This window comes from Oncorhynchus mykiss, chromosome 3 (genome assembly GCF_057628025.1).
Source record: "Oncorhynchus mykiss isolate SJ-2025 chromosome 3, ASM5762802v1, whole genome shotgun sequence".
Classification (NCBI taxonomy): Eukaryota; Metazoa; Chordata; class Actinopteri; order Salmoniformes; family Salmonidae; genus Oncorhynchus; species Oncorhynchus mykiss.
In genome coordinates, this window is record NC_143024.1 from 15,543,183 (window position 1) to 15,567,500 (window position 24,318).

A 24,318-nucleotide genomic window follows, 5' to 3' on the forward strand; every position below is an offset into this window, starting at 1 on the left:
CCCAATCTCTATGTGAATATGATGTTGCTCCTGTCCTTCCATCATAAACACCTGATGTGAGCACTCCCAATCTCTATGTGAATATGATGTTGCTCCTGTCCTTCCATCATAAACACCTGATGTGAGCACTCCCAATCTCTATGTGAATATGATGTTGCTCCTGTCCTTCCATCATAAACACCTGATGTGAGCACTCCCAATCTCTATGTGAATATGATGTTGCTCCTGTCCTTCCATCATAAACACCTGATGTGAGCACTCCCAATCTCTATGTGAATATGATGTTGCTCCTGTCCTTCCATCATAAACACCTGATGTGAGCACTCCCAATCTCTATGTGAATATGATGTTGCTCCTGTCCTTCCATCATAAACACCTGATGTGAGCACTCCCCATCTCTATGTGAATATGATGTTGCTCCTGTCCTTGCATAGAAACAACAGTAAACGCTCTGTTCTGTTCTAGTCTATTATGATGAGGACGATTTCCATAGAAACAACAGTAAACGCTCTGTTCTGTTCTAGTCTATTATGATGAGGACGATTTCCATAGAAACAACAGTAAACGCTCTGTTCTGTTCTAGTCTATTATGATGAGGACGATTTCCATAGAAAAAACAGTAAACGCTCTGTTCTGTTCTAGTCTATTATGATGAGGACGATTTCCATAGAAACAACAGTAAACGCTCTGTTCTGCTCTAGTCTATTATGATGAGGACGATTTCCATAGAAACAACAGTAAACGCTCTGTTCTGCTCTAATCTATTATGATGAGGACGATTTCCATAGAAAAAACAGTAAACGCTCTGTTCTGTTCTAGTCTATTATGATGAGGACGATTTCCGTAGAAACAACAGTAAACGCTCTGTTCTGTTCTAGTCTATTATGATGAGGACGATTTCCGTAGAAACAACAGTAAACATTCAACGAGGATGTAATCTAAACAGGAGACAACATTAGAATAAGAAGCCTGAGGTGGGTATAAAGAATGTACTGTGTCTCGATGCATGTGTCCCAAATGGCAGCCTAATTCCCTATATAGTGCACTACCCTCGACCAGAGGTCTATGCGCCCTGGACAAAAGCAGTGCACTACTGTATAAGGGGATTGGGGTGCCATTTGGGATGGATCCATTGAGCACCTTTGTTGTTTATTAGAATATATCCATCAAAAGAGACTGTTGTGCTTCCCATTATATTCAGCACATATTCTCCCTCCACCGTGCAAAGGGTTTTAAGTGTCTGTCTGACTCAGAATGGGCTTTTCTATCAGGCAACAGCCAGTCAAGAGTATAAATAGATACAACTAAAAACAGATGACTAGATCCGATATTGCTGTGTTTCACCTCTGCAGAGAGCTTGTTCCAACAATTTACTTAACCTTTATTTAACTAGGCAAGTCAGTAAAGAACAAATTCTTATTTACAATGACTCCCTACCCCGGCCAAACCCTCACGACACTGGGACAATTGTGCGCCGCCCTATGGGACTCCAAATCCCAGCCGGATGTGATGCAGCCTGGATTCGAACCAGGGACTGTAGTGACGCCTCTTGCACTGAGATACAGTGCCTTAGACCACTGCGCCACTCGGGAACAAAAGGAAACATTAAACTGTGTGTGTACTCATGCACTGCTGACAGACAACACTCAGCGGAATCTAATGACTAGTGTCAGACATGTAATTCAAGTTTCTTCTCATGTTACTCAGTATGAGAGGAGCTGCTCTTCTTCTTCACAGGACCATCAAGCCTCTTCAACTCATTACTTCCTGCCAGCGTCCCAAATGGCACCCTATCCTCTTTATAGTGCAGTACTTTTGACCATGGCCAATAGTATATAGGGAATAGCGCTCCATTTAGGACTCAGCCCAGCTCCTTCCTGTAGGTCAATATTCATTCCACAGTCTCCTCAGACCAGACCAAGGCCCAGATGCACTCTGCTGGAGCTCCTGAGACAGCACAACTGATGGTCTGCTGGCCTGACAGTCTCTCTCCAACACCATACATGACTACTCCAAGTCAACCCCCCATGCCAGGGCCCTGTGTTGGGGAGGGAAGTACAGGGCTGGTAGACAACCCCTAACCACTAGTCCTTAGCCCCTCGACACTTATGTAGATCTGAGTGGACATCTGAGTGGATTAGGGGTCAACACTGGACGAGGCCAGTGTTGCTGCAGGCTGTAGTGCCTAGGGCTTAGGGAGCCGCTGTTACTGCAGGCTCCTTGCAGACCACAGGGCCAGACTCACAGTACAGTGATGGGGCGTTAATAAAGCCTAGAGGGTGAAAAGAGACTGTTGTGCTAGGGGGTTAGGGCTAGTGGTTAGGGGATAGGGGCTAAGAGGTTAGGGACTAGGGGCTAAGGGGTTAGGAGCGAAGGAGTTGGGGGATAGGGGCTAAGAGGTTAGGGAAGAGAGGCTAAGAAGCTAAGAGGTTAGGGGCTAAGAGGTTAGGGACTAGGGGCTAAGGGGTCAGGGGGTTAGGGGCTAGAGGGTTAGTGGCTAGGTCTAAGAGGTTAGGGGCTAAGAGGTTAGGGTCTAAGGGGTTGGGGCTAAGGGGCCAGGGGGTTAGGGGCTAGAGGGTTAGTGGCTAGGTCTAAGAGGTTAGAGGCTAAGGGGTCTAAGGGGTTAGGGACTAAGGGGCCAGGGGGGTTAGGGGCTAAGGGGTCTAAGGGGTCAGGGGGTTGGGGCTAGAGGGTTAGTGGCTAGGTCTAAGAGGTTAGGGGCTAAGGGGTTGGGGCTAAGCGGCCAGGGGGGTTAGGGGCTAAAGGGTCTAAGGGGTTAGGGACTAGGGGCTAAGAGGTTAGGGACTAGGGGGTAAGGGGTTAGGAGCGAAGGAGTTGGGGGATAGTGGCTAAGAGGCTAGTGGCTAAGAGGCTAGGGGCTAAGCGGTTAGGGGCTAAGGGGTCAGGGGCTAAGGGGTCAGGGGCTAAGGGGTCAGGGGATTAGGGGCTAGAGGGTTAGTGGCTAGGTCTAAGAGGTTAGGGGCTAAGTGGTTGGGGCTAAGGGGCCAGGGGGGTTAGGGGCTAAGGGGTTAGGGACTAGGGGCTAAGAGGTTAGGTGCTAAGGGTTTGGGGCTAAGGGGCCAGGGGTTTAGGAGCTAAGGGACTAGGGGCTAAGAGGTTAGGGGCTAAGGGGTCAGGGGCTAAGGGGTCAGGGGATTAGGGGCTAGAGGGTTAGTGGCTAGGTCTAAGAGGTTAGAGGCTAAGGGGTTGGGGCTAAGGGGCCAGGGGGGTTAGGGGCTAAGGGGTTAGGGACTAGGGGCTAAGAGGTTAGGTGCTAAGGGTTTGAGGCTAAGGGGCCAGGGACTAGGGGTCTAAGGGGTTAGGGGCTAAGAGGTTAGGGGCTAAGGGGCCAGAGACTAGGAGGTTAGGGACTAGGGGCTAAGGGGCTAGGGGATAAGAGGTTAGGGACTAGGACCCTACTCACAGGACAGTGATGGGGCGTCAGCAGGGCTGGGTGCTGGGTGATGGCCTCCACAGCTGACAGAGTGTTCCTGATCAGCTCCTCTGAACCTGCTTGTCCTGGGAATCAAGCAGCAGGTTACACCAACAGTCTGGGCTTTATGGGCCAGTTGTCCAGATGAAACCTGTATTACTAATAACCAGTGATAAAGCAAGCTGACATTCACTCACCTATTGCACTGCCCAAACTGGTCTCACTGGCATCAATAGATGTTATGTGACTCTGGAAGAACATCAGAAATAAGGGGTGCAGAAGGCCATGGGACAATACCACTACACATCACTGTCTCAATGACTTACCAGCAGTGCTCCAAATTTGAAGAGAAACTCCTCAGTCACAACCTGTGGCCTGAATATCTAAAAAACAGAGAGAGAGAGAGAGAGCGAGAGAGAGAGAGCAAAAGAGAGAGAGAGAGAGAGACAGAGCAAAAGAGAGAGGGGGAAAAGGAGATAGATATGACACTGTGCTACAGTAAGTTCTGTCTCTCTCTCTCTGACCTCAGCCTCTCAGTCTCTCCTCTCTAACTCTTAATTCCCTGCCAACTTTCTCTGCTCCTGTAAGCAGAGGCTTCGTAAAGCCCCACTGAGCTGTCAGCCCACAGTAGAGCATCGTTTTCTCTTTCTCACCAGGTCCAGCAGTACACACACACACACACACACACACACACACACACACACACACACACAGACAGGAGAGAGAGTGCATCCACTAAAACAAACACTCCAAACAACATTAAAGGACTGCTCCACACATGTATTGATAAAGAGCTCCAGGGCAGACGTGGCCTGTAGTAAAGTGTATGACACATAAATGTAAACCAGAGCATCAGTCCCGACTCACATCAGAGCCCAGCTACAGTTAGTTTTAATACCATCAGTAAGACCAGACTCACATCAGAGCCCAGCTAGTTAGTTTTAATACCATCAGTAAGACCAGACTCACATCAGAGCCCAGCTACAGTTAGTTTTAATACCATCAGTAAGACCAGACTCACATCAGAGCCCAGCTACAGTTAGTTTTAATACCATCAGTAAGACCAGACTCACATCAGAGCCCAGCTACAGTTAGTTTTAATATGATCAGTAAGACCAGACTCACATCAGAGCCCAGCTACAGTTAGTTTTAATATCATCAGTAAGACCAGACTCACATCAGAGCCCAGCTACAGTTAGTTTTAATACCATCAGTAAGACCAGACTCACATCAGAGCCCAGCTACAGTTAGTTTTAATACCATCAGTAAGACCAGACTCACATCAGAGCCCAGGTAGTTAGTTTTAATATCATCAGTAAGACCAGACTCACATCAGAGCCCAGCTACAGTTAGTTTTAATACCATCAGTAAGACCAGACTCACATCAGAGTCCAGCTACAGTTAGTTTTAATATGATCAGTAAGACCAGACTCACATCAGAGCCCAGCTAGTTAGTTTTAATACCATCAGTAAGACCAGACTCACATCAGAGCCCAGCTACAGTTAGTTTTAATACCATCAGTAAGACCAGACTCACATCAGAGCCCAGCTACAGTTAGTTTTAATACCATCAGTAAGACCAGACTCACATCAGAGCCCAGCTACAGTTAGTTTTAATATGATCAGTAAGACCAGACTCACATCAGAGCCCAGCTACAGTTAGTTTTAATACCATCAGTAAGACCAAACTGTAGCTGGGCTCTGATGTGAGTCTGGTCTTACTGATGGTATTAAAACTAACTGTAGCTGGGCTCTGATGTGAGTCTGGTCTTACTGATGATATTAAAACTAACTGTAGCTGGGCTCTGATGTGAGTCTGGTCTTACTGATAGTATTAAAACTAACTAGCTGGGCTCTGATGTGAGTCTGGTCTTACTGATGATATTAAAACTAACTGTAGCTGGGCTCTGATGTGAGTCTGGTCTTACTGATGGTATTAAAACTAACTGTAGCTGGGCTCTGATGTGAGTCTGGTCTTACTGATGGTATTAAAACTAACTGTAGCTGGGCTCTGATGTGAGTCTGGTCTTACTGATGGTATTAAAACTAACTGTAGCTGGGCTCTGATGTGAGTCTGGTCTTACTGATGGTATTAAAACTAACTGTAGCTGGGCTCTGATGTGAGTCTGGTCTTACTGATCATATTAAAACTAACTGTAGCTGGGCTCTGATGTGAGTCTGGTCTTACTGATGGTATTAAAACTAACTGTAGCTGGGCTCTGATGTGAGTCTGGTCTTACTGATGGTATTAAAACTGACTCACATCAGAGCCCAGCTACAGTTAGTTTTAATATCATCAGTAAGACCAGACTCACATCAGAGCCCAGTTACAGTTAGTTTTAATACCATCAGTAAGACCAGACTCACATCAGAGCCCAGCTACAGTTAGTTTTAATACCATCAGTAAGACCAGACTCACATCAGAGCCCAGCTAGTTAGTTTTAATATCATCATGTTATTACACACGCATGGCAAGGACCACCGCTATTAGGGACAGCTATCTGTCACATCACAGATAAATAGCACACTAACCCCATTTAACTGACTATTAAATGTGTTACCTTGTTAAATGGCAGTGGGGGGGTCTATGAGAGTGACAAGTTATTACTTTTCTAATGAGACGGCTCAACACTGTGGTGGTGTTGTCTAGTCTCCATGAAGAATGGCAGGGGAAAGCAATATTTAATCACTGCATGGTTTCATCCAGCAGGCTGCTTGTTGACAAGCATCTCTCTCGCTAAGATTTAGTCATATTAATCATTTCTGCTCAATTGAGACAGTCATCACTAAATCCAATTTCCCCACCATGTCTATTGGCAACTGACAATAATCTGTCTGTGAGGCAGAGTGGGATGAAAATAACAACCTTTAATGCATTTTCTAGTCGTTTATGTGCCATCTCTGGGTATATTATGTATTAGTAATCATGGCTTTGGAATAGATTATTAAAAGTTTAGCCTAAATGTAAACTTAAATAGTGCATCAGCTACGATTTGGATCATCTAAATCTGTTTTGCCACAGTAACACAGAAAACACACTTTGACGTCAGATGTACAGTAGGTGGGGTGTGAACATTTCAACTTCTCCTTGTTAACCAGGTTTATTTGACACCCTCTCAGTGTTGGCCAGCCGACAGGTATCCAAGTGAACCAGAAGCATAGTGGTAAACAACCACATTAGTTTCACCTCTCCAAAGAGCTCAGATACTGGGTGTTAAAACCAAGCCACTTCAATTACGTATCAAGGTTATTGACGCTCACTGCACACAGTACTTGATGCGTGTGTGTGTGTGTGTGTGTGTGTGTGTGTGTGTGTGTGTGTGTGGGTGTGTGTGGGTGTTAGCGTGTGCTTGTGTGTGTGTGTGTGTGTGTGTGGGTGTTAGCGCGTGCTTGTGTGTGTGCGTGCGTGTGTGTGTGCGTGCGTGTGTGTGTGTGTGTGTGTGGGTGTTAGCGCGTGCTTGTGTGTGTGTGTGTGCGTGCGTGCGTGCGTGCGTGCGTGTGTGTGTGTGTGTGTGTGTGTGTGCGCGCGTGTGTGCGTGCGTGCGTGTGTGTGCGTGTGTGTGTGTGTGTGTGTGTGTGACTGTTCGACTGCAGCATTCTAATCCAATTAGCTGCAGCAGTGCTCAGATGAGCCGTGGTCTCTGGCACAGTTCCCTGCTCTATTCTGCCTGTGATAAAGTTGATTAAGATCTCTGTTGGTTTGGATGAGGAGAGAGACTCACAGCTCTTAAAGCTAACCCCCTGATTCATTGGCTCTAGGTGGTGGGAGTGGACACAAATGAGCAGAAGGGTTTCAGAAATGTATCAATAAGCATCAGTTGAAGCCTCTAGGCAGTGTGCTGTATGTTTTATGATGGAGAGATGCTATAGTGTCAGAGATCTTGACCTCTCCTGATCCATTAGCTTGTGAATCCATTCTACCTGACTGAGGTTCCATCTCATTAAACAAGTGATCTCATTTCACAATCACGCACATGCATGTACCGTACTTGATCTGTACACACACACACACACACACACACACACACACACACACACACACACCCACTCATGGTCATTTTAAAAAATTGGACGGTATGAATGTATTTTATGGTTTTCAATAATAGAAGTTGTAAATGTGCTTTATTTGAACAGTTTTACATTTGAGTCAATTAGCAGAAGCACTTATCCAGAGTGACTTACAGTTAGTGCATTCATCTGGAGATGAAAGTGTTGGTTCAGAAGGGGGGGCTGAACGGAGTGCTGTTTTGTGATTTCAATGGGTCTTTCTCCATTCTAATTGTTTTATTCAGCATTTTCATCCATTTCTGCATTTCCTGGGCTCATTTGAGATCATTTCCACACTGCCACGTACTGTAGGGCTGAACAATATGGGCAAACAATCTAGGCCTTATTTTTAATCAAATGTTCCAATTGTGATTTGGCTTGCAAGTTAGAGCAAAAAAGGTTGGGTGAACCGTTGGAATCATGGAAATATCATGATTATTCTAATTATAGAGCTAGAATATAATAATACAGTGTTGTTTGATGTGACAATGAATGAAAGTGCCATGGAGGAGTTATTGTGACAGGGTAGGAACCAAAGTGTTGATAAGTGTTTCCGAAGGGACAATATAATCTTTGGCTACATTTAATGTTTTCTCTTAGCTACTTCATGTAGCTAACATATTCATGCTTCGCATATTTCTCTGATTTAGACAACATGCTGATTTAGGTCTAAACCATCACTGGTATTATCAGGCTGTATAGCTAATTACGTTTGCTCTGATTCAGTACATTTATTAGCTAGCTAGCCAGCTAAAGAGCGATTAGGATTAGAGGCTAACACAATTTAGGCCCAATTTGCTAAGAAAATACAAACTAGCTGTGACAGGGGGCGGGGCTAGGTCTGTGTGGAAAGCTGCATGGAGAGAGAGATGACTCAAGTAGCGAAGTAAACTATAAAAATGGACGTTACACACGGCGTCTCACATTTAACAAACCAAACATTCAAATACCGTTACATAAGTTCAATTATAAACCTGGTGGTTCGAGCCCTGAATGCCGATTGGCTGACAGCTATGATATATATATATATATATATATATATATATATATATATATATATATATTTTTTTACCTTTATTTAACTAGGCAAGTCAGTTAAGAACAAATTCTTATTTTCAATGACGGCCTAGGAACAGTGGGTTAACTGCCTTGTTCAGGGGCAGAATGACAGATTTATACCTTGTCAGCTCGGGATTTTTCGGTTACTAGTCCAACGCTCTAACCACTAGGCTACCCTGTATATCAGACCGTATACCACAGGTATGACAAAACATGTACTTTTACTGCTCTACTTACATTGGTAACCAGTTTATAATAGCAGTAATGCACCTCTGGGGTTTGTGGTATATGGCCAATATACCACGGCTAACGGCTGTGTCCAGGCTGTACTCCGCGATGCGTCGTGGATAAGAACAGCCCTTAGCTGTGGTATATTGGCCATATATCACGGCTAGGGGCTGTGTCCAGGCTGTACTCCGCGATGCGTAGTGGATAAGAACAGCCCTTAGCTGTGGTATATTGGCCATATATCACGGCTAAGGGCTGTGTCCAGGCTGTACTCCGCGATGCGTAGTGGATAAGAACAGCCCTTATCTGTGGTATATTGGCCATATATCACGGCTAGGGGCTGTGTCCAGGCTGTACTCCGCGATGCGTAGTGGATAAGAACAGCCCTTAGCTGTGGTATATTGGCCATATATCACGGCTAAGGGCTGTGTCCAGGCTGTACTCCGCGATGCGTAGTGGATAAGAACAGCCCTTATCTGTGGTATATTGGCCATATATCACGGCTAGGGGCTGTGTCCAGGCTGTACTCCGCGATGCGTCGTGGATAAGAACAGCCCTTAGCTGTGGTATATTGGCCAATATCACGGCTAGGGGCTGTGTCCAGGCTGTACTCCGCGATGCATAGTGGATAAGAACAGCCCTTAGCTGTGGTATATTGGCCATATATCACGGCTAAGGGCTGTGTCCAGGCTGTACTCCGCGATGCGTAGTGGATAAGAACAGCCCTTATCTGTGGTATATTGGCCATATATCACGGCTAGGGGCTGTGTCCAGGCTGTACTCCGCGATGCGTAGTGGATAAGAACAGCCCTTAGCTGTGGTATATTGGCCATATATCACGGCTAGGGGCTGTGTCCAGGCTGTACTCCGCGATGCGTAGTGGATAAGAACAGCCCTTATCTGTGGTATATTGGCCATATATCACGGCTAGGGGCTGTGTCCAGGCTGTACTCCGCGATGCGTAGTGGATAAGAACAGCCCTTATCTGTGGTATATTGGCCATATATCACGGCTAGGGGCTGTGTCCAGGCTGTACTCCGCGATGCGTAGTGGATAAGAACAGCCCTTAGCTGTGGTATATTGGCCATATATCACGGCTAGGGGCTGTGTCCAGGCTGTACTCCGCGATGCGTCGTGGATAAGAACAGCCCTTAGCTGTGGTATATTGGCCATATATCACGGCTAGGGGCTGTGTCCAGGCTGTACTCCGCGATGCGTAGTGGATAAGAACAGCCCTTAGCTGTGGTATATTGGCCATATATCACGGCTAAGGGCTGTGTCCAGGCTGTACTCCGCGATGCGTAGTGGATAAGAACAGCCCTTATCTGTGGTATATTGGCCATATATCACGGCTAGGGGCTGTGTCCAGGCTGTACTCCGCGATGCGTAGTGGATAAGAACAGCCCTTAGCTGTGGTATATTGGCCATATATCACGGCTAAGGGCTGTGTCCAGGCTGTACTCCGCGATGCGTAGTGGATAAGAACAGCCCTTATCTGTGGTATATTGGCCATATATCACGGCTAGGGGCTGTGTCCAGGCTGTACTCTGCGATGCGTCGTGGATAAGAACAGCCCTTAGCTGTGGTATATTGGCCATATATCACGGCTAAGGGCTGTGTCCAGGCTGTACTCCGCGATGCGTAGTGGATAAGAACAGCCCTTATCTGTGGTATATTGGCCATATATCACGGCTAGGGGCTGTGTCCAGGCTGTACTCCGCGATGCGTAGTGGATAAGAACAGCCCTTATCTGTGGTATATTGGCCATATATCACGGCTAGGGGCTGTGTCCAGGCTGTACTCCGCGATGCGTCGTGGATAAGAACAGCCCTTAGCTGTGGTATATTGGCCATATACCACAAACCCCTGAGGTGCATTACTGCTTAAGTAAAAACACAAACCAGTCCGTGCATCAATAACGGTATATGGTAGAATACAGTGTTTGTGACATACTGTAGTACAGTAGGAAGGGTTACCTGAGAGGTGAGGAGGTGGAGCACCACAGTCATCATGGGTACACTCTGTTTCAGCTGCTTGGCCTGAACAGTGGAGGGATGCTTCCTGCCCACTATACTGCCCAGCGCGGACAGCATGTCATCTACACAGTACAGAGAGGTGACAGACAGACAGCATGTCATCTACACAGTACAGAGAGGTGACAGACAGACAGCATGTCATCTACACAGTACAGAGAGGTGACAGACAGACAGCATGTCATCTACACAGTACAGAGGAGAGAGAGGTGACAGACAGCATGTCATCTACACAGTACAGAGAGGTGACAGACAGACAGCATGTCATCTACACAGTACAGAGGACAGAGGACAGAGGGGTGACAGACAGACAGCATGTTATCTACACAGTACAGAGGACAGAGAGGTGACAGACAGCATGTCATCTACACAGTACAGAGGACAGAGAGGTGACAGACAGACAGCATGTCATATACACAGTACAGAGGACAGAGAGGTGACAGACAGCATGTAATCTACACAGTACAGGGGACAGAGAGGTGACAGACAGCATGTCATCTACACAGTATAGAGGACAGAGGGGTGACAGACAGACAGCATGTCATCTACATAGTACAGAGGACAGAGGGGTGACAGACAGCACGTCATCTACACAGTACAGGGGACAGAGAGGTGACAGACAGACAGCATGTCATCTACACAGTACAGAGGACAGAGAGGTGACAGACAGCATGTCATCTACACAGTACAGGGGACAGAGAGGTGACAGACAGCATGTCATCTACACAGTACAGAGGACAGAGGGGTGACAGACAGACAGCATGTCATCTACACAGTACAGGGGACAGAGAGGTGACAGACAGACAGCATGTCATCTACACAGTACAGAGGACAGAGAGGTGACAGACAGCATGTCATCTACACAGTACAGGGGACAGAGAGGTGACAGACAGCATGTCATCTACACAGTACAGAGGACAGAGGGGTGACAGACAGACAGCATGTCATCTACACAGTACAGAGGACAGAGGGGTGACAGACAGACAGCATGTCATCTACACAGTACAGAGGACAGAGGGGTGACAGACAGACAGCATGTCATCTACACAGTACAGAGGACAGAGAGGTGACAGACAGACAGCATGTCATCTACACAGTACAGAGGACAGAGGGGTGACAGACAGACAGCATGTCATCTACACAGTACAGAGGACAGAGAGAGGGTTCTCTCTCCCCACCCCTCACTTGCCCTCCCCTTTCATCACCTCTCCCCCCTTCAGTCTCCTCTCCCCACCCCACCCCTTCCCCTCTCCTCTCTCCTCATCTCCTCCTCTCCCTGTGATCTCCCAATCCGTCCCCATACCCTCTCCTCCTCTCCTCTCCTCCCAGTGATCTTAGAGGAGAATGAGCCCGGACCGGTTTGAACCAGTTGGGTCTGGCTTCCGGCCCTGATGGGAGACGTGCCATGTTAGCAGCACTGATTTACAAATTAAACGTCAGGAAAAGGTCAATACCTGGCTGGGTGATTTAAAATTCAATCAGAAAGGTAATTAAAAAGAGGGAGAATCAAATTGGCTTGCTCCATCCAGCCATTGATGCAAGTTCCCCTCAACCCCACTTCACTTCACCTCCTCTCCTCTCCCCTCCCCTCCTCTCCTCTCCTCTCCCCTCTTCCCCTCTCCTCTCCCCTCTTCTCCTCTCCTCTCCCCTCTTCTCCTCTCCTCTCCCCTCCCCTCCTCTCCTCTCCCCTCCCCCTCTCTCCCCTCCCCCTCCCTCTCCTCTCCCCTCCTCTCCACTCTCCTCCACTCTCCTCTCCACTCTCCTCTCCTCTCCCCCCCCCCCCTCCTCTTAGTGCTGTGGTTTTTGTGTTATTGTGATTGATTTACCCAGAATGGCTGGCAGCTGCAGCACGACGTGACGGATGAGCAGATGGAGGCATTTTGACAGGTATTCATTGGTGCTTTGTAGCTCCTTCCCTGGCGTGGCCTGCCTGATGTCTCTTTCAATGTACATCACCAGTCTGCAAAACATTATCATTCACCTATAGCCTCCAAACTACCCCTGGAGCCGGACGGAGACGGACTGAGCCGGGATCAATACAAACCATTGAAAACAGAATTAGTAAGACGTATTATAGCAAATAAATGATATTCATTACAACAATTAGGGTTAAAAATAAAGGCTAATAGATTCAGAGATCAATGAGGAGCATCAAAACAGCCCTCAAGCTGGAACAAGACTCTTGAACTCGAACACACAGTCTGCATTTTGAAACAAGAACAACCCTCACAGGCAAGTGGATAATAACCTGCCTAACAGAGTAGGATACAGTACACCACTGGACAGAGACAGATGTGGTGTCTACAGGTCAGTACACCACTGGACAGAGACAGATGTGATGTCTACAGGTCAGTACACCACTGTACAGAGACAGATGTGATGTCTACAGGTCAGTACACCACTGGACAGAGACAGATGTGATGTCTACAGGTCAGTACACCACTGGACAGAGACAGATGTGGTGTCTACAGGTCAGTACACTGCTGGACAGAGACAGATGTAGTGTCTACAGGTCAGTACACCACTGGACAGAGACAGATGTGATGTCTACAGGTCAGTACACCACTGGACAGAGACAGATGTGATGTCTACAGGTCAGTACACCACTGTACAGAGACAGATGTGGTGTCTACAGGTCAGTACACCACTGGACAGAGACAGATGTGGTGTCTACAGGTCAGTACACCACTGTACAGAGACAGATGTGATGTCTACAGGTCAGTACACCACTGTACAGAGACAGATGTGATGTCTACAGGTCAGTACACCACTGTACAGAGACAGATGTGGTGTCTACAGGTCAGTACACCACTGGACAGAGACATATGTGGTGTCTACAGGTCAGTACACCACTGTACAGAGACAGATGTGATGTCTACAGGTCAGTACACCACTGTACAGAGACAGATGTGGTGTCTACAGGTCAGTATACCACTGGACAGAGACAGATGTGGTGTCTACAGGTCAGTACACCACTGGACAGAGACAGATGTGGTGTCTACAGGTCAGTACACCACTGTACAGAGACAGATGTGATGTCTACAGGTCAGTACACTGCTGGACAGAGACAGATGTGATGTCTACAGGTCAGTACACCACTGTACAGAGACAGATGTGATGTCTACAGGTCAGTACACCACTGGACAGAGACATATGTGGTGTCTACAGGTCAGTACACCACTGTACAGAGACAGATGTGATGTCTACAGGTCAGTACACCACTGTACAGAGACAGATGTGGTGTCTACAGGTCAGTACACCACTGTACAGAGACAGATGTGATGTCTACAGGTCAGTACACCGCTGTACAGAGACAGATGTGATGTCTACAGGTCAGTACACCACTGTACAAAGACAGATGTGGTGTCTACAGGTCAGTACACCACTGGACAGAGACAGATGTGATGTCTACAGGCCAGTACACCACTGTACAGAGACAGATGTGATGTCTACAGGTCAGTACACCACTGTACAGAGACAGATGTGATGTCTACAGGTCAGTACACCACTGGACAGAGACAGATGTGGTGTCTACAGGTCAGTACACCACTGTACAGAGACAGATGTGGTGTCTACAGGTCAGTACACCACTGGACAGAGACAGATGTGGTGTCTACAGGTCAGTACACTGCTGGACAGAGACAGATGTGATGTCTACAGGTCAGTACACCACTGTACAGAGACAGATGTGGTGTCTACAGGTCAGTACACCACTGGACAGAGACAGATGTGGTGTCTACAGGTCAGTACACTGCTGGACAGAGACAGATGTGGTGTCTACAGGTCAGTACACCACTGGACAGAGACAGATGTGATGTCTACAGGTCAGTACACTGCTGGACAGAGACAGATGTGGTGTCTACAGGTCAGTACACCACTGTACAGAGACAGATGTGGTGTCTACAGGTCAGTACACCACTGTACAGAGACAGATGTGATGTCTACAGGTCAGTACACCACTGTACAGAGACAGATGTGATGTCTACAGGTCAGTACACCGCTGGACAGAGACAGATGTGATGTCTACAGGTCAGTACACCACTGGACAGAGACAGATGTGATGTCTACAGGTCAGTACACCACTGGACAGAGACAGATGTGGTGTCTACAGGTCAGTACACCACTGGACAGAGACAGATGTGATGTCTACAGGTCAGTACACCACTGGACAGAGACAGATGTGATGTCTACAGGTCAGTACACCACTGTACAGAGACAGATGTGATGTCTACAGGTCAGTACACCACTGGACAGAGACAGATGTGATGTCTACAGGTCAGTACACCACTGGACAGAGACAGATGTGATGTCTACAGGTCAGTACACCACTGTACAGAGACAGATGTGATGTCTACAGGTCAGTACACCACTGGACAGAGACAGATGTGATGTCTACAGGTCAGTACACTGCTGGACAGAGACATATGTGGTGTCTACAGGTCAGTACACTGCTGGACAGAGACAGATGTGGTGTCTACAGGTCAGTACACCGCTGGACAGAGACAGATGTGATGTCTACAGGTCAGTACACCACTGGTCAGAGACATATGTGGTGTCTACAGGTCAGTACACCACTGTACAGAGACAGATGTGATGTCTACAGGTCAGTACACTGCTGGACAGAGACAGATGTGGTGTCTACAGGTCAGTACACCACTGGACAGAGACAGATGTGGTGTCTACAGGTCAGTACACCACTGTACAGAGACAGATGTGATGTCTACAGGTCAGTACACCACTGTACAGAGACAGATGTGGTGTCTACAGGTCAGTACACCACTGGACAGAGACAGATGTGGTGTCTACAGGTCAGTACACCACTGGACAGAGACAGATGTGGTGTCTACAGGTCAGTACACCACTGTACAGAGACAGATGTGATGTCTACAGGTCAGTACACTGCTGGACAGAGACAGATGTGATGTCTACAGGTCAGTACACCACTGTACAGAGACAGATGTGATGTCTACAGGTCAGTACACCACTGGACAGAGACATATGTGGTGTCTACAGGTCAGTACACCACTGTACAGAGACAGATGTGATGTCTACAGGTCAGTACACCACTGTACAGAGACAGATGTGGTGTCTACAGGTCAGTACACCACTGTACAGAGACAGATGTGATGTCTACAGGTCAGTACACCGCTATACAGAGACAGATGTGATGTCTACAGGTCAGTACACCACTGTACAGAGACAGATGTGGTGTCTACAGGTCAGTACACCACTGGACAGAGACAGATGTGATGTCTACAGGCCAGTACACCACTGTACAGAGACAGATGTGATGTCTACAGGTCAGTACACCACTGTACAGAGACAGATGTGATGTCTACAGGTCAGTACACCACTGGACAGAGACAGATGTGGTGTCTACAGGTCAGTACACCACTGTACAGAGACAGATGTGGTGTCTACAGGTCAGTACACCACTGGACAGAGACAGATGTGGTGTCTACAGGTCAGTACACTGCTGGACAGAGACAGATGTGATGTCTACAGGTCAGTACACCACTGTACAGAGACAGATGTGGTGTCTACAGGTCAGTACACCACTGGACAGAGACAGATGTGGTGTCTACAGGTCAGTACACCGCTGGACAGAGACAGATGTGGTGTCTACAGGTCAGTACACCGCTGGACAGAGACAGATGTGGTGTCTACAGGTCAGTACACCACTGGACAGAGACAGATGTGATGTCTACAGGTCAGTACACTGCTGGACAGAGACAGATGTGGTGTCTACAGGTCAGTACACCACTGTACAGAGACAGATGTGGTGTCTACAGGTCAGTACACCACTGTACAGAGACAGATGTGATGTCTACAGGTCAGTACACCACTGTAAAGAGACAGATGTGATGTCTACAGGTCAGTACACCGCTGGACAGAGACAGATGTGATGTCTACAGGTCAGTACACCACTGGACAGAGACAGATGTGATGTCTACAGGTCAGTACACCACTGGACAGAGACAGATGTGGTGTCTACAGGTCAGTACACCACTGGACAGAGACAGATGTCATGTCTACAGGTCAGTACACCACTGGACAGAGACAGATGTGATGTCTACAGGTCAGTACACCACTGTACAGAGACAGATGTGATGTCTACAGGTCAGTACACCACTGGACAGAGACAGATGTGATGTCTACAGGTCAGTACACCACTGGACAGAGACAGATGTGATGTCTACAGGTCAGTACACCACTGTACAGAGACAGATGTGATGTCTACAGGTCAGTACACCACTGGACAGAGACAGATGTGATGTCTACAGGTCAGTACACCGCTGGACAGAGACATATGTGGTGTCTACAGGTCAGTACACTGCTGGACAGAGACAGATGTGGTGTCTACAGGTCAGTACACCGCTGGACAGAGACAGATGTGATGTCTACAGGTCAGTACACCACTGGTCAGAGCCATATGTGGTGTCTACAGGTCAGTACACCACTGTACAGAGACAGATGTGATGTCTACAGGTCAGTACACTGCTGGACAGAGACAGATGTGATGTCTACAGGTCAGTACACCACTGTACAGAGACAGATGTGATGTCTACAGGTCAGTACACCACTGGACAGAGACAGATGTGGTGTCTACAGGTCAGTACACCACTGGACAGAGACAGATGTGATGTCTACAGGTCAGTACACCACTGGACAGAGACAGATGTGATGTCTACAGGTCAGTACACCACTGGACAGAGACAGATGTGATGTCTACAGGTCAGTACACCACTGGACAGAGACAGATGTGATGTCTACAGGTCAGTACACCACTGGACAGAGACAGATGTGGTGTCTACAGGTCAGTACACCACTGTACAGAGACAGATGTACTGACCTGTAGACATCACACCGCTGGACAGAGACAGATGTGGTGTCTACAGGTCAGTACACTGCTGGACAGAGACAGATGTGGTGTCTACAGGTCAGTACACCACTGTACAGAGACAGATGTGATGTCTACAGGTCAGTACACCACTGGACAGAGACAGATGTGGTGTCTACAGGTCAGTACACCACTGGACAGAGACAGATGTGGTGTCTACAGGTCAGTACACCACTGGACAGAGACATATGTGGTGTCTACAGGTCAGTACACTGCTGGACAGAGACAGATGTGATGTCTACAGGTCAGTACACTGCTGGACAGAGACAGATGTGGTGTCTACAGGTCAGTACACCGCTGGACAGAGACAGATGTGATGTCTACAGGTCAGTACACCACTGGTCAGAGACATATGTGGTGTCTACAGGTCAGTACACCACTGTACAGAGACAGATGTGATGTCTACAGGTCAGTACACTGCTGGACAGAGACAGATGTGATGTCTACAGGTCAGTACACCACTGTACAGAGACAGATGTGATGTCTACAGGTCAGTACACCACTGGACAGAGACAGATGTGGTGTCTACAGGTCAGTACACCACTGGACAGAGACAGATGTGATGTCTACAGGTCAGTACACCACTGGACAGAGACAGATGTGATGTCTACAGGTCAGTACACCACTGGACAGAGACAGATGTGATGTCTACAGGTCAGTACACTGCTGGACAGAGACAGATGTGATGTCTACAGGTCAGTACACTGCTGGACAGAGACAGATGTGATGTCTACAGGTCAGTACACTGCTGGACAGAGACAGATGTGATGTCTACAGGTCAGTACACTGCTGGACAGAGACAGATGTGGTGTCTACAGGTCAGTACACCACTGTACAGAGACAGATGTGGTGTCTACAGGTCAGTACACTGCTGGACAGAGACAGATGTGATGTCTACAGGTCAGTACACTGCTGGACAGAGACAGATGTGATGTCTACAGGTCAGTACACTGCTGGACAGAGACAGATGTGATGTCTACAGGTCAGTACACTGCTGGACAGAGACAGATGTGATGTCTACAGGTCAGTACACCACTGTACAGAGACAGATGTGGTGTCTACAGGTCAGTACACCACTGGACAGAGACAGATGTGATGTCTACAGGTCAGTACACTGCTGGACAGAGACAGATGTGGTGTCTACAGGTCAGTACACCACTGTACAGAGACAGATGTGGTGTCTACAGGTCAGTACACTGCTGTACAGAGACAGATGTGGTGTCTACAGGTCAGTACACCACTGGACAGAGATGGTATGTAATGGCAGTTAGCAGATACAGCTGCAAAATAGAGAGAGAGAGAGAGAGAGAGAGAGAGAGAGAGAGAGAGACAGACAGACAGACACAGAAACACACACACAGAGACAGACAGACAGACAGACAGACACAGAAACACACACACACAGAGACAGACAGACAGACAGACAGACACGTACAGCCCCTGGGCGCTTGCTTATTAACATGCAGTGTTAATTAGGCCTAACTTGTTTTCCACCAACAGAACACACGTCTGCATAACATACTCCATCCACAGACGTTTACCCAGCAGCCATCTACTCCCCTCCCCAAAAACACCTGGCTTCCAAATTAGGCAGCGATGAAAAACACTGAGAAAATTGAGAAACACACTTGAGTGGGGAAAGAAGCCCTGGTAGAAGTAACTGACATGACATGACATGACTGGCATACAGCTGTTTTAAAAGCAACATGACTGGCATACAGCTGTTTTAAAAGCAACATGACTGGCATACAGCTGTTTTAAAAGCAACACGAAACAGGGGGTCTTCAAACAGCAGAAAATATGATATTAATCACAACCAAATGAACAGATGAGAAAAACAGTGTGCCACATTTCAGTACAGCAAAGCCCAGGCAGCGATGGGCCTACACCTCTCTGTAGTGATACAGTATATTCCTGGTCCTTGGAAAGAAAAGACCTCCCCAGTGTGACAGGAAGACAGCTGTACTATTAACCCATACACTTCTGACCTATAAAGACCTTCCACACAAACACATTCCATTTGTACCAATAAATCCACTTCATTCCACCGACTGATCTATTCACTGGAAGGAGGTACAGAGGAGCCTGCTGTGCCAGGTAGCTGGTGGTAGTCAGGTAACTGGTAGTAGTCAGGTAGCTGGTAGTAGTCAGGTAGCTGGTAATAGTCAGGTAGCTGGTAGTAGTCAGGTAACTGGTAGTAGAAAGGTAGCTGGTAGTAGTCAGGTAGCTGGTAATAGTCAGGTAGCTGGTAATAGTCAGGTAGCTGGTAATAGTCAGGTACCTGGTAGTAGAAAGGTAGCTGGTAATAGTCAGGTAGCTGGTAATAGTCAGGTAGCTGGTAATAGTCAGGTAGCTGGTAGTAGTCAGGTAGCTGGTAATAGTCAGGTAGCTGGTAATAGTCAGGTACCTGGTAGTAGAAAGGTAGCTGGTAGTAGTCAGGTAGCTGGTAATAGTCAGGTAGCTGGTAATAGTCAGGTAGCTGGTAGTAGTCAGGTAGCTGGTAGTAGTCAGGTACCTGGTAGTAGAAAGGTAGATGGTAGTAGTCAGGTAGCTGGTAGTAGTCAGGTAACTGGTAGTAGTCAGGTAGCTGGTAGTAGTCAGGTAACTGGTAGGAGTCAGGTAACTGGTAGTAGTCAGGTAGCTGGTAGTAGTCAGGTAGCTGGTAGTAGTCAGGTAACTGGTAGGAGTCAGGTAACTGGTAGTAGTCAGGTAGCTGGTAGTAGTCAGGTAGCTGGTAATAGTCAGGTAGCTGGTAATAGTCAGGTAGCTGGTAGTAGTCAGGTAGCTGGTAGTAGTCAGGTAGCTGGTAGTAGCCAGGTAACTGGTAGTAGTCAGGTAGCAGTCAGGTAACTGGTAGTAGTCAGGTAGCTGGTAGTAGTCAGGTAGCTGGTAGTAGTCAGGTAGCTGGCAGGCAGCAGTCAACAACTTCAATTCATCTATTTATCTGAGCATGTAGGGATCAACCAGGTTTTTACTAGCCCTATATAACTAGCTGGGTCCTAGTAGAGAGAGAGAGAATAGAGAGAGTATAGAGAATAGAGAGAGAATAGAGAGAGAATAGAGAGAGAAAATAGAGAGTATAGAGAGAGTATAGAAAATAGAGAGAATAGAGAGAGTATAGAGAATAGAGAGAATAGAGAGAGTATAGAGAATAGAGAGAAGAGAGAAGGTATAGAGAAGAGAGAGAATAGAGAGAGTATAGAGAAGAGAGAGAATAGAGAGAGAGAATAGAATAGAGAGAGAATAGAGAGACTAGAGAGAGAGAATAGAATAGAGAGAGAATATAGAGAGTATAGAGAAGAGAGAGAATAGAATAGAGAGAGAAGAGAGTATAGAGAATAGAGAGAGAAGAGAGAGAGTATAGAGAGAGAGAATAGAATAGAGAGAGAATAGAGAGACTAGAGAGAGAGAATAGAATAGAGAGAGAATAAAGAGAGTATAGAGGAGAGAAGAGAGAGTATAGAGAATAGAGAGAGAAGAGAGACAGTAGAGAATAGAGAGAGTATAGAGAAGAGAGAGAGAAGAGAGAGAGTATAGAGAATAGAGAGAGAATAGAGAGACTAGTGCGAGAGAATAGAAGAGAGAGAGAGGAGAGAGTATAGAGAACAGAGAGAATAGAGAGAGTATAGAGAATAGAGAGAGAATAGAGAGAGTATAGAGAATAGAGAGAGAATAGAGAGACTAGAGAGGGAGAATAGAATAGAGAGAGAATAGAGACTAGAGAGAGAGAATAGAATAGAGAGAGAATATAGAGAGTATAGAGAAGAGAGAGAATAGAATAGAGAGAGAAGAGAGTATAGAGAATAGAGAGAGAAGAGAGAGTATAGAGAGAGAGAATAGAATAGAGAGAGAATAGAGAGACTAGAGAGAGAGAATAGAATAGAGAGAGAATAAAGAGAGTATAGAGGAGAGAAGAGAGAGTATAGAGAATAGAGAGAGAAGAGAGACAGTAGAGAATAGAGAGAGTATAGAGAAGAGAGAGAGAAGAGAGAGAGTATAGAGAATAGAGAGAGAATAGAGAGACTAGTGCGAGATAATAGAAGAGAGAGAGAGGAGAGAGTATAGAGAACAGAGAGAATAGAGAGAGTATAGAGAATAGAGAGAGAATAGAGAGAGTATAGAGAATAGAGAGAGAATAGAGACTAGAGAGAGAGAATAGAATAGAGAGAGAATAGAGAGAGTATAGAGAATAGAGAGAGAATAGAGAGACTAGAGAGGGATAATAGAATAGAGAGAGAATAGAGACTAGAGAGGGAGAATAGAATAGAGAGAGAATAGAGAGAGTATAGAGAATAGAGAGAGAATAGAGAGAATAGAGAGAATATAGAGAAGAGAGAGGGTATAGAGAATAGAGAGTATAGAGAATAGAGAGAGAATAGAGAGACTAGAGAGAGAATAGAATAGAGAGAGAATAGAGAGAGTATAGAGAATAGAGAGAGAATAGAATAGAGAGAGAAGAGAGTATAGAGAATAGAGAGAGAAGAGAGAGAGTATAGAGAAGAGAGAATAGAGAGTATAGAGAATAGAGAGAGTATAGAGAATAGAGAGATAATAGAGAGGCTAGAGAGGGAGAATAGAATAGAGAGAGAATAGAGACTAGAGAGAGAGAATAGAATAGAGAGAGAATAAAGAGAGTATAGAGAATAGAGAGAGAATAGAATAGAGAGAGAAGAGAGTATAGAGAAGAGAGAGTATATAGAATAGAGAGAGAAGAGAGAGAGTATAGAGAATAGAGAGAGTATAGAGAAGAGAGAGAGAAGAGAGAGAGTATAGAGAATAGAGAGAATAGAGAGAATAGAGAGAATATAGAAGAGAATAGAGAGAAGAGAGAGAGAGAAGAGAGAATAGAGAGAGTATAGAGAGAATAGAGAAGAGAATAGAGAGAGAGAATAGAGAGAGTATAGAGAAGAGAGAGAGTATAGAGAATAGAGAGAGAATAGAGAGAATAGAGAGACTAGAGCGAGAGAATAGAAGAGAGAGAGGAGAGAGTATAGAGAATAGAGAGAATAGAGAGAGAGAAGAGAGAATAGAGAGAAGAGAAGAGAATAGAGAGAAGAGAGAGAGAGAAGAGAGAATATAGAGAGTATAGAGAGAATAGAGAAGAGAATAGAGAGTAGAGTAGAGAGAAAACTGTGACTTTCACTATGAATGACATTTAGTCATGGGCAGGACGTTAGGTGCTTACAGAGTAGTGAGAGAACTGTGACTTTCACTATAAATGACATTTAGTCATGGGCAGGACGTTAGGTGCTGACAGAGTAGAGAGAGAATAGAGAGTAGAATAGAGAGAATAGAGAGTAGAGTAGAGAGAGAACTGTGACTTTCACTATGAATGACATTTAGTCATGGGCAGGACGTTAGGTGCTGACAGAGTAGAGAGAGAACTGTGACTTTCACTATAAATGACATTTAGTCATGGGCAGGACGTTAGGTGCTGACAGAGTAGAGAGAGAACTGTGACTTTCACTATAAATGACATTTAGTCATGGGCAGGACGTTAGGTGCTGACAGAGTAGAGAGAGAACTGTGACTTTCACTATAAATGACATTTAGTCATGGGCAGGACGTTAGGTGCTGATAGAGTAGAGAGAGAATAGAGAGTAGAGTAGAGAGAGAACTGTGACTTTCACTATGAATAACATTTAGTCATGGGCAGGACGTCAGGTGCTGACAGAGTATAGAGAGAATAGAGAGTAGAGTAGAGAGAGAACTGTGACTTTCACTATGAATAACATTTAGTCATGGGCAGGACGTTAGGTGCTGACAGAGTATAGAGAGAATAGAGAGTAGAATAGAGAGAGAACTGTGACTTTCACTATGAATGACATTTAGTCATGGGCAGGACGTTAGGTGCTGACAGAGTATAGAGAGAATAGAGAGTAGAATAGAGAGAATAGAGAGTAGAGTAGAGAGAGAACTGTGACTTTCACTATGAATGACATTTAGTCATGGGCAGGACGTTAGGTGCTGACAGAGTATAGAGAGAATAGAGAGTAGAATAGAGAGAATAGAGAGTAGAGTAGAGAGAGAACTGTGACTTTCACTATGAATGACATTTAGTCATGGGCAGGACGTCAGGTGCTGACAGCCGATACGCATCTCTCTATAATTGGAATCCCAGGAGGAACAGGGGCGAAAGCGGAGCTGGTACCAGAGTGACAGGGATTGATAGGCGTGGCAGCCTGACATTTGGGCTTCCCACTTCCTGTTATAGTCCTGGGAGGCCAGTGGGAATATCATTTCAGCAGTGTAGAGTAGAGTAGAGAGAGAACTGTGACTTTCACTATGAATGACATTTAGTCATGGGCAGGACGTTAGGTGCTTACAGAGTAGAGAGAGAACTGTGACTTTCACTATAAATGACATTTAGTCATGGGCAGGACGTCAGGTGCTGACAGAGTATAGAGAGAATAGAGAGTAGAGTAGAGAGAGAACTGTGACTTTCACTATAAATGACATTTAGTCATGGGCAGGACGTTAGGTGCTGACAGAGTATAGAGAGAATAGAGAGTAGAGTAGAGAGAGAACTGTGACTTTCACTATGAATAACATTTAGTCATGGGCAGGACGTCAGGTGCTGACAGAGTATAGAGAGAATAGAGAGTAGAGTAGGGAGA

At 46.2% G+C, this 24,318-nt stretch overlaps 1 protein-coding gene across 2 annotated transcripts in view; it reads right to left on the reverse strand.

The window, feature by feature from the left end:
* The window catches only part of LOC110505077 (inactive serine/threonine-protein kinase ULK4), a 217,682-nt gene that overhangs the window by 142,857 nt on the left and 50,507 nt on the right, over positions 1-24,318 (reverse strand). For both annotated transcript variants that reach the window (XM_090221805.1, XM_090221794.1), the window contains exons 23-27: positions 12,627-12,760; positions 10,744-10,865; positions 3,760-3,816; positions 3,631-3,682; positions 3,425-3,519 (exon numbers count right to left, since the gene is read on the reverse strand). In XM_090221805.1, the coding sequence (XP_090077931.1) occupies positions 3,425-3,519; positions 3,631-3,682; positions 3,760-3,816; positions 10,744-10,865; positions 12,627-12,760 (460 nt within the window). The remainder of the gene's footprint in view (positions 1-3,424; positions 3,520-3,630; positions 3,683-3,759; positions 3,817-10,743; positions 10,866-12,626; positions 12,761-24,318) is intronic.